The sequence below is a fragment of the Nilaparvata lugens genome, chromosome 5 (assembly GCF_014356525.2).
Source record: "Nilaparvata lugens isolate BPH chromosome 5, ASM1435652v1, whole genome shotgun sequence".
NCBI classification, from domain to species: domain Eukaryota; kingdom Metazoa; phylum Arthropoda; class Insecta; order Hemiptera; family Delphacidae; genus Nilaparvata; species Nilaparvata lugens.
Window position 1 is genome coordinate 27,593,008 of NC_052508.1, and position 12,228 is coordinate 27,605,235.

General features: G+C 33.3%; 1 protein-coding gene across 1 annotated transcript; it reads left to right on the plus strand.

Annotated features, from left to right (window-relative positions):
* Nucleotides 1–67: 67 nt before the first annotated feature.
* LOC111059212 (plasma membrane calcium-transporting ATPase 2) lies at nt 68–10,142 on the plus strand (the record flags this gene model as incomplete). The annotated part of the gene is given in 5 exon segments (XM_039428068.1): nt 68–331; nt 7,102–7,274; nt 7,864–8,058; nt 9,034–9,263; nt 10,007–10,142. Coding segments are annotated over 4 exon segments (718 nt in total), but the record flags the coding sequence as incomplete, so codon positions are not given.
* Nucleotides 10,143–12,228: the final 2,086 nt, after the last annotated feature.

Below are 12,228 nucleotides of genomic sequence, written 5' to 3' on the forward strand. Positions count from 1 at the left end.
ATATACATTGAGTCGTGTCTATTCTATAACTGGTCTAAGGTTAAGATTGTGTCACATACACATTTACGCTTGTGCGTGCGTGCTCAATGTGCAACAAACGTTTTTGAATATTTGAATCTGAGTCTGCTGTTGAACAGAATTTTGTATATTATTATATAAATAATGTTGTAATGTTAAAAGCAACCAACAAACAGAATGCTGCCATGCTGTTGCTGGGTTTCTTTTAGATGATTTAAAGGTTAAAGCTAAAAGATTGTTTGTGAGAATTAGTTGTTGAACTTTTTTAAAACTTTTCATCCATTACCTGCTTGGAATCGGAAACTTAAAGAAGGTATTTCAATTTTAAACAATTGTGTTTAGTCAATAATTTTTGTTTTCGTGGGTTAAACTTCCAAGTTTTAACTTACCAGGTCCAATACTTTTCAATTATTTGGGGTTAGCCTACAAAGCATGCTTGTGCTTGTTTTAAGTCAATAACTTTTGGGCTGGACTTTTCTTTGAATGTACCATTAATCACTATTCATATTAATAAAAGCCTATAGAGTTTTAGTTATTTTATTTCAGTTTCAATGATTAGTTAGTAAACTAGTTTGGTTTGTTGAATACGGTATTTTAGTAATCTGTGGTTACCGGTGTAATTCTAGTCCATTTGCCATAGGTTTAGTATGCTATTTTGATCCCAAATTTACAAAAAATTTTAACGGTGGTCACCATTGTTGAAAAAACTGAGTGCAAAATTACACAAAATATAGCTAGGTTTTCGTTTGTGTGTAAATGCCGTCGTCAACCACGACAGTGTGAGAATCTCAGATTAGGTAAATTTCAATTTGTCTAAATAACCTAAAGGATTAGGCCTATGTTCAATTATGTTTTAATGGGGGAGTTTGAGTTTATACTTTTAATTGGCAATAGCCTATGTTGATATTATTAGAAATGTTTTGATTCTTGAATAATAAGCACAAATAATGAAGTTATTTGATCAGTTGTTTTAACTGTTTAAACTTGAAATTTGGACAATATCAATGTCAGCAATGCTTGTCGTCGTCGACTGCGGAAGTTTACGCACAAACGAAAATGCACCTTCAGGCTGGGCGCACACCAGTTAGTCAAGACATGATTAGACACAATACTTCACGCAGTTTTTTATGAAGACATGTCCAATTGCAATGACTAATCAGTGTGAGTTGCGTCATAAGCAAAAATGTGAAGTATTGTGACTAAACGTGTCTGATAATGTATTGTCTTGACTAACTGGTGTGCGCCCAGCCTTACATGCAATACATTATAATACAATACAATATCTTTATTTGCCATAGAATAAAACACGTTCACAATAGGCATTGTCATTTAAACAATAATTATTTTAATTTTAAAAATAATTGAGTCATTTTGTCACATTTATAAAATCATTACAACTTAGATACTCATCTGTTGAGTAAAACCCTCTAATCTTGAGCCATCCAGCAATAGTTCTTTCAAAAATGTTCAACGGCAACAATCTAATGGACAAAGGCAGTTTGTTATACAATTTAAATTGTAGATAACAGTGGCTTTTCAGTGTTTTGCTTAGTCCAACACTCGGTGTTACCAAGTCATATCTATGTCTTGTATTAAATGTATGAACAGTATCATTGGAAGTGAACTGATTAAAATTTTTCTTTACATAAATCAAATTTTAAAAAATGAAGATACATGCCAAAGTCATTATTTTTAAATTTGTAAAATAAGTTCTACAGGATACATTGTTTTTTATATTACAAATTGTTCTGATAGCTCGTTTTTGCCAAATGAAAGCTTTATTTGCAGTACTGGAATTACCCCTCAGACATGCACCATAACATGAATGAACATGGAAAAGGCCAAAATATGTAGTGACTAATACCTCATTTTTCACACAGTTTCTTAATTTTCTCAAGATGAAAATTACTCTTGAAAGCTTTTCACAGAGATTTTCAATATGTGTGTCCCAACATAACTTACTGTCTAAATATATTCCTAAAAGCTTAACAGGTTTTAAACGTGACGCATCTATATCAACTACAGGTTTCAGTGTGAACGTTATCTTTTCAGTTTTACTTTCATTTACAACCAGAGAGTTAGCCTTATACCAGGCTTTAGCTTGTTCAAGTGAATGTGCCAAACAAGAACTCACTGAGAGATGACTACTCTCCGAGCAGAGGAGAGTCGTATCATCAGCATACAACACAAACAAATTAGACACATTAAAGTTGAAATCATTCACAAGTATTAAGAATAGGAAAGGTCCTAAAACAGAATCCTGTGGTACTCCAGTCATAAATCTCCCGTACTCAGAGGTCAAATCATTAACACTAACCAATTGTATTCTATCTGACAAATAACTTTGTAATAATTGTAATTTCTTACCAGTAACACCATAGTAGTTGAGTTTTTTACTTAGAATTTCATGAGACACAACATCAAAAGCTCTACTGAGATCAATGAGGCATGATCCTATAGCTTTTCTCTCCTCAAAACCCTTCAAGACATTGTAGTGGAATGTTCAGGTCTGAATCCGAATTGATTGTGATAGAGTAAATTACTACTCATGAAATATTCATATAGCTGCTTTGTTAATACAACCTCAATAATTTTGCTGAATATGCATACTATGGTGATAGGTCTATAGCTATTAGGATCATATTTGTCACCCTTCTTGAAAATGGGTGTAACCTTGGCCAATTTCAAACAGTCAGGAAAAACACCAACAAGCAATATAAGGTTTATGAGGTAAGTTATAGGTATTAAAAGCTCATCGATAACATTTTTGATGAAAAAAATCAGAAAAGCCATAGACATCCTCACTCTTCGACGAACTAATAGGCTATTACATACAATATTTTTTATATAAGCAGTATCAACCAATTTCCAATAAAATTTTCTGTCAAGTGATTCAGGTAGTTTATTTTTTTTCAGCATCTCTTCAAAGAGTTCTGAATCCTCATTACTTGACCCACCCAGTCCTAAGTTAGCTGCTACATTAACAAAATGATAATTGAGAGTGTTTGGTGAGAGTGGGATATCTTTGGCTCTTTTTGTTTGAGCAGAACCAGATTCATTTTCAACTATTTTCCATGCTGCCTGACATTTATTATGAGAATTGACGATAAAAGCATCATTAGCATTCCTTTTAGAACTATTTATAGCTTGGCGGTACAATTTTCTTTAGTTTTTGTAATTTATTTTATCCACTTCGCTTAGACTATTTTTCCATTTGGCATAAAATACCAACAAGACTGCCTTCATTTGTTTAATCTGAGGAGTAAACCAGTTATTTGATTTTCTGTACCTTTTATTTTTATCTTTTACAGTTATCATTGGACAGTTAGAATTGTAGTGGAATGTTAAAATGTTCAGAAATGTACTAAATGCAAAGTTAACATCCATTGTATTGTGAAATGGGCAGTATTTGATTACTTATTTATTGATTGATTTTTTCGTGTTTTATATTTAAGATTTTTCAGGAGAAAATACTCTGATATTAGAATAATAATTTCCGTAGTTGGACTTTAGTGAGAAAATATATAATTTAGTGAGTAAATAGTATTTTTGCAGCGACAATAAGATTCTGCTAACTTATGTCTAAACGACTCTGAGAACCAGCAAATTCAGGGATATTTGCTAGTTCTCACGGATGAGGCGGCTCCACGAGGCAAGGACACGGCGGGTGTTTGGTAGCCTGTAGATATTTTCACAGAGGAATACTGCAGACCTGGCAAGTACCCGCTTGCCGAATCTCGTGAGAACCGACTCTTCCAATAGGAGCAGTTAGGCCTTCTGGCACACTGACGTGGAGAGGGGAAAGTTTTCCGGACGGAAAACCTCCAGTCGTAAAACAACAGAGGTACCGAGCGGATCAAAACCCATACCCAAGTTTTCAATATTAGACCCTCGCGGAGCACGGGTTATCTGCTACAGAGAAAATAGACTTGAAATTGTTATGTAGCCGGGTTATATAGCAGATCTCCAGTGTCACTTCTTGAGCTTTTAGCAGACTTTAGCCGGGTTATATAGCAGATCTCCAGTGTCACTTCTTGAGCTTTTAGCAGAGCTATATAGCTGTGCTACATGTAGCTCGGCTACATAGTACTAGCTTAACCCCTTTCAGCATATTATTGCCTATTCAGTTCATGTATCGATACATTGGCATTGGAATGTGTATTTTAACGATATGTATTGTATCGTCCTATCGATAGTTTCAATCAAAAGTTCAATACAAAATGACTGACACAGTAGGCTATAGGTTAAATGCATGTGCTACCATGAATTCCGTTTATTTCAAAAACAATGGTGGCCGCCATTTACTTTTTGTGATCAAAATAACACACCTACTGAATTGATTCCAACCAAAAATGTTATGACAGGTATGTTGGCAAAGGGCCTTGACTTTAGCCTTGTTACCTATCAAGGGTGAACTAATAATAATAGCCTATAATATACTGAGGGTGATGCCCACATAAGCTCTTAGGCTTGTGCGTGGGTAATGAGTGAGAGGGATGATGATGAAGAGAGATGACGACTACTTTTTAGGTAGTCGGGACCGACGTTACCGTCTTCTCCAAAAGACGGGGTGGCCTTATCTATGTGACTGTGCTTTGATCAAAAACTTTTGCCCCGGTCGAGATTCGAACTTGGTTTCTCTTGATTATTAGACCGGCGCGTTATCACTTACTCCAACGAGCCACCCAAATTAAATTATCATGCAGAAATCAATAGATATAGCCTGATTCTAGCTTCATTCAACTCTTTAGTCTAGTTTCAAATCTTTGGTCTAGTCATTGAACTCTAGTATTTGAAATTGATTTCAAAGACTAAAAAACAACAATATGTAATAAATAGAACTTACAATTTCAGTAATAACAGATAGTGATGTGGGCCGGTTAATTACCCAGGGGTAGGTGAATATAAATTGGGTATTTACCCAAAAACTGGGTATTTATAATTTTTAATGAATTTGGATAGATACGATTGAGTTGTCTTTTTGCCATTACTATTCTCCAAGGATAGTGAAATGATGATGAAATGTATTCAACAGTCTTTCATACAGTCCCAAATAGCATGTTACTCCTGAGCATGGTTGACATAAATATCCAAGTAAAAGTTGATATCCAAGTACTGGGTATTTATAATTTCTTTGTTATTGTGGTTATTATTGTTATTTGTTATTATTTCTTTGTTATATACGAAGAATTTGTTCAATTAATAACTATTATTATTTAGAGTTCAGGGAGTGGAAAACTTCAATTATTATAATAAAATCATAACATTAAAAGCAATTAAAAACTTGAGAATCAAGTAAAACTATTTGATAAGCCAAATAAAATCAATTCTTTGGAAAGTTTGTAAATAATATGTAATCTTTGATGTCCTTGCGGTAGTAAAGCAATTTCTCCTTTTTCTGTGGACCTTCAGCACCTTTCCATGGATCAACAGCAAAAGGAGAAATCGCTTAACCACCGCAAGAGCATCAAAGATTACATAATCTATCACAACTGGCATCTCTTGAATCAACCGAAAATCCCTAACCATTCTCATCTGAGTATGAATCTGAATCTGAGGAAGCATCGATCTTCGACATTACTACCAGTGAATCTGAATAAAGAATAAGGCACATCAAAGATTACATATTATTTACAAACTTTTCAAAGAATTAATTTTATTTGGCTTATCAAATAGTTTTACTTGATTTTCAAGTTTGTAATTGCTTTTAATGTTATGATTCTATTATAATACTGTAATTATTATTGAGTACAGTTTCAAGTACAAATACATGCATAAAACTTATGAAGAATTAGCTTACCTCTTATTTACCCAGTTTATTCTTAAAATAAAAAATCCTGTCCATTTTCAAATTTAAAGTAATACTTGAAAAATAATAATCAAGTCATTGAAAAAATTGCATTATAACTAAGACTATGCCATACTTACAATCACAACATCAATGGCAATAATAATGTATTCAGGGGTATAAACATCAATAATTCCATAACTACCCAATTTACCCGGATATTTATGAATTTTGGGTATTTACCCCGTTACCCGGGTAAATACCCTGGGTATTTAAGACCTCGAGTTTTAAATACCCGGGTATTTTACATCACTAATAACAGAAGATGAATAATATACAGTAATTCACAATAGGAAAATATTTTTACTGGCATGGGTGTCAAGTATCACCCCATACACTTTCAACTGTCTAACAAACAAAATAGTGAGTTCAAACTGGTAAAAACTGAATTGACAGAAAATTCAAGCCAGTCACCACGCCGTTGTCTGAAATCACCCCGGGCCAGTACATAAGGGGTATTAGTCTTGAAGTAAGTACGTTTTAGCTTGGAGTGTTTGAAAAACCTTAATGTTGTAAAGTTACCGGATCCTTGATCACAAAAAAATTATCAAATGTAGTAAAATATAGGTGATGTAATAGAATTTTTGCCGGATAAATTGTTAAATGTAACCATACCTAACCCTAACAAGCGTACGCCTTACATTCCAAGTTTAACTAATGCAGCTGTAAATTTAAGAATCAGAGTATTTTTATGAATTTAAGTGCGGAAGCTATTTTATGTAATATATTAGTTGACTATATTGATCCTTTCATTGACTGAGCTATCTGCAGTCTTCAAACTTAGTTTAGTCTTGTAATTCAATCGCGTATATAATTGCAAAATATGCTAAATCTTAATTCATGAGAAGGATACACAAAGATCTGATCACTAAAAATGTCCAATTATATGTAATAACACAGTATTAACATAAGTCGTAATCCTAACCTAAGTTAGGTTGGATCCTTCTCCAAGCTCGAGCTGGATTTTTTTTGGGGGGGGGGGGGAAGAAGTTCCTAATGTTGTATTCTTCTGAAATGGTTTTATTGTTACCTATAGTGTATATTCAAAAGTTCATTGATTTTCTTGTAATGTTAGAAGGAATAAATAAATGAAAAAATGGAGCTCACCAGTCCTATCACGCTGACCTATAATAATATCATCTGCTACTGATGCAGCTCAACTTGGTAAAATAATGTTTGACCATTTCGCATTTTTTCCATGCAAATGTATTTTTATATTATTTTTTATGATTTGGATAAGCAGACTTGAGCATGGCTACAGTGAATGGTCGTCCTGCAAAGTATGGAATCTCACTGAAGCAGCTGCGTGAACTGATGGAACTTCGCGGTCGCGATGGAATTGCCAGGATAGCTGAATATGGTGGAATTCAAGAAATTTGTAAGAAGCTCTATACATCACCAAGTGAAGGTAAATAAGCTCATTCAATTAATTCATCGCGGAAGCATTGAAGATTGAATACACTTTTATACAATACTTTTCAAAATATTAATTAGGTGATATTAAATTATAACACATGTTGTTGTACAATAGGTCATAGCAATATATGCTCTATGATTTAGAATAATTTATAATTGTCAGGTCTGTGTGAAATAACTTTCGAACCAGATTTGTGCAAGTTGAAGATTCCCCTTTACCATTTGACCATTGCTGGTCTGTGGATACTAAAAGAAAGAGCATTCAACACTCTTTTGCCATTAAAAAGTATTATCTCACTCTTTCAATTTGGTTAAATGTGGTGTAATTGAAGTTAATATCTGCTATTCTTGAAATTATCACTATTATTATTTTTCTTATTAAATTAATCGAATCAAAAATGTTGACATCAGTTTTAAACTGTTCTCTTCCATTTATAATGTTTATTGTAGACTGTTGATCTATTATAGCATATTATATAATGTAGGCTAATAAATTATCGAAAATTATTTCATTTTAAATCTATACTGTTCACGTCTTCTTATAAAAATAAAACCCGTAATATTTGTCTCCACTTGTTCAGGATTGAGTGGCTCAAAAGCCGATCTGGATCACAGAAGAGAAACTTTTGGTTCTAATATCATTCCTCCAAAACCACCGAAAACTTTCCTCCAATTAGTTTGGGAAGCTCTCCAAGATATTATTCTTATTATATTGCAAATTGCGGCCCTTGTCTCACTGGGTCTTTCCTTTTATCGACCACATGAAGAAGCTGTTGGTAAGATTTTAACTTGAGAGATTTTACTTTATCTTGTAAACAAAGTTGTTAATGTGTTGTTATATTCACTTGGTAGCATTTTCAGTTGTGCAATTTCCCCATAAATGTGTATCAATCTATTTTAGGTGCACTCACTAGACAACATTTTCAATTTTGCAGATTTTCCATTAAATATGTTGTGTTATATCGTTGTCAATGTATATTGACAATGTATGTTGTATGTCAATGCATAATATCGTTCAAAGTTGTTGATTGCTTGAGGCAATGTGCACTACATACTACTCGACTAACAGTCAAGAGATTCAAAATCACTTCGAGTTGGATTGGAACCAACGTTTCATTTTTCATCCCTACTATCAAAACATCCCTAGTCACTCGAAAGCCCAATGCTTCTGATTCTAAGACAATTTACTGATTATTTTCTAATGTTCTTGTAAAAGTTTGATAAAATGCATTTATTAATTACCTGTCTATAAGATCTGCTTCATTGTTTGTCAAGCTTATAAACAGTTAATAGTTTCAACTTTGTTTAAATTAAGTTGAATATTATTGCAAGCTATTATCATAGAGAAACAATAGCGTGAGTAGATATCCCATGGTATAGGGCGTTTATGTCGCAACTTTTACTGTTATCTCAAGCCGATAGTCCACGTAGTTCTTTCCCGTGAAGCTGTGTGATGCTCGTAGTCTCTCAAACTGTGCCGTTCATACACTCTCACCCCAACAAAACAGTAAAAATCGACAATAATCGGCTTGAGATAACAGTAAAAGTTGCAACATAAACGCCATATACCATGCGATATCTACTCACGCTATTGTTTCTCTATGCTATTATCCTAATATTGATTATTGTTTCAGTACCTACTTTGCAAAACAGACGAATAATTTAGAAACTATGAAATATGCTTCTATACTAGTTTAAGATTATTGGTATAGAAACCTGTTTGATCATTAATTATTTTTAATTGTATACAGAACCTGCACCAGAAGGGCATGATGTACAACACGGATGGATAGAGGGAATTGCCATTCTATTGTCCGTCGCGGTGGTTGTAGTAGTTACAGCCTTCAATGATTATACAAAGGAACGGCAGTTTCAAGGGCTGAAAAGCAGAGTTGAAGGAGAGCAGAAGTTCACTGTTGTCAGGCAAGCAGAGGTTAGGCATATACCAGTTGGTGAAATCGTCGTTGGTGATATTTGCCAGGTAAATATTAAAATAGTATCATTACGACTGCTTTCTGTACTATGTAATTACCGTATTCATTTCTGTTATTCTTTTATCTGCTGATGATGATAAATACATAATCTTGGACTTGTGCTGTTGAAAAGATGGATGAGATGCGATCTTCTCTGGCCACAGAATAGTCATAACCAAACCCAGTTTTTAATGAATCATGTCACAACAATCAATAGATGATGAACGAAATGAAATGTTGAGTATCTTTCTTAGATGTTTCAAAAAATCAAGTCAAACCTCGGCCAAATTCCGAAGGGAACATTCCTGTAACAGGAATGTAAGTGAGAATTTCTAATTTAGATTTTGTTCTTTATAATCTATCTTAAATAAGATAAAACAAAACTTTGATTGGGCTCATATTACATTAGGACACCAGGTTGGGATGTCAATGGGGTACCAATATAAGTGTCCAAGGTTCACGTGAGTCGTGGGGCCATAGTTATTATGGCGGGCGCTTATTACATTAGGAAAATCAGATTCGGGACACCAATTATTGTGTTTGAGAATCATCACAGGGCATTCAATTGAATATTGCTGCTTTTACACATATACACCATTGATGTCTCTTAGGCCTAATATTGCCCTTGTATAAGAAATAAGTCTTTTTTGCAATTAAAATAATAGGCCTATCAACTGGATTTTAGTAGAAATTATAACAATGGAACTCCATAACATTAGAGATCAATCTTTTTAAATGAAATCAATTGCAGATAAAATATGGTGATCTTATTCCCGCTGATGGTATTCTAATACAAAGCAATGACCTGAAAATTGATGAGTCATCTCTGACTGGTGAATCTGATCATGTAAAAAAAGGAGAGACTAGTGACCCAATGGTATTATCAGGTATTGGTCTTGAAATTATTGTAACTTCTATAGAATTGTTCATATTTAGTATGGTTTAATGTCAGTCAGTCACTCTGTAATAACTTATATACAGGGTGATTCTTAATTATGGTAAAATAATTCAATACGTGATAGTAGAGGTAAAAATAACAAAAAAGTTCTTATAAACATATATCCATAAACGCTTCATTAGCGAGCTATACAGAGTGAAAGATTTCACCCGAAATTCAGTTCCTCTGGTGAAATACACCAATGCTGAATTGGTTGGGGACTAGTTTTTGAAAAACTCAAGCTGGATTCATATGGAAAAATATTTGAAAATTTGAATAAAACTAGTCTGGAAGCTGTAGTGTGAGTAGTTTTTGAGAAAAAAGTTAAAATATGCAAAAATCTAAGTAGAAAAACACAGACTTCTATGTTTGATGCCCAATAACTTTCTTTAATGACCAGTAAACAAATAATTTTTTGCAATAAAAATTGTAGAGAATTTAATTCTGAAAAGAATTATGTAAGCTGTGTAAACTAAATTTGAATAAAAGTTGAATAAGATGTATCCTTATGTAGTACATTACACCACAAAAATCTGCTGTTTTATGAGGAGAGAACTAAATACCAGCACGGGGAATATAGTCTCATGGCAATACAGTATGAACTTTCTGGAGGTGGTATGGATGTAATTGTTGCTCTTTTAGTATCCTCCAAATAATAGATTGATTGACATTAAACTGCACTGACAATTCTCTTGCGCTCTTCTCTGGATGTTTATAAATTTCATTAAGAACTTGTTCTTCTAACTCAACAGTCCTAGTAGATCGGAGCCTGCCTGCATAAATATGCTCTTTGGATATCAAAGAACATGTTTCAGACAGACGTTGATGAATAGTGGCAAAAACCTTGAACTTGGACATACTCGGTTAGGAAAGTTCTCTTGATACAAACGTCTTGCTTCAGTACTATTACAGTGTCCCATTCCATACATTGAATACATGTCAGCTAATTCGGAGTATGAATAATGTCTAAAATTAACTACCATTTTTTAAAAAGTTAACACTTAACACAAAAGCAAAGTGAAATGTTTACAAATAACTAATTGATAGATTAAACAAAAAACACAGCGCGGTTACAGTAGGCCTAACTTAGAGTTTGTAGTTTTGTTCAACAGTGAGCTGAAATATCTCTGAAAATATTTTTCAGCTGATAATTTCTTTTAAATATTTTCTTATTTGAAACAAAATAAATCAGCTGTTTTGGAACAGCTGTTATTTAATCCATGTTTTATTTGCAATCAGCTACAACCTATGAGTTATTGATTCTCTCCTCATAAAACAGCAAATTTTTGTGGTGTAATGTACTACATAAGGGTATATTTTATTCAAATTTAGTTTACACAGCTTACATAATTCTTTTCAGAATTAAATTCTCTACAATTTTTATTGCGAAAAATTATTTGTTTACTGGTCATTAAAGAAAGTTATTGGGCAAAAAACGTAGAAGTCTGTGTTTTTCTACTTAGATTTTTTGCATATTTCAACTTTTTTCTCAAAAACTACTCACACTACAGCTCCCAGACTAGTTTTATTCAAATTTTCAAATATTTTTCCATATAAATCCAGCATAAGTTTTTCAAAAACTAGTCCCCAACCAATTCAGCATCCGTGTATTTCACCAGAGGAACTGAATTACGGCGAAATCTTTTATCCTGTATAGCTCGCTAATGAAGCGTTTATGGATATATGTTTATAAGAATTTTTTCTCTTATTTTTACCTTTACTATCACGTATTAAATTATTTTACCATAATTAAGAATCACCCTGTATAGAATACAATTTCATTTAAAATGAAATAAGACTAGTTTTATATGGAATCTCATTCAAATTTGATGCCTTCTGGCTTCTATGTATATCGCTGGTGCTTATCTCCACATTATAATTTTTTGTCACACTCATTCAATTTCAGCTGTTTTCCTTGCATGAAATCAAGCCGGTAAATAGCTGATTGTAGAACAATTTTATTTTACGTCACATGGGCGGGAAGGGGCCATTTGCAGGCGAGAATGACGTTTTTAGTCAAAGCGTTAGCGAGACAT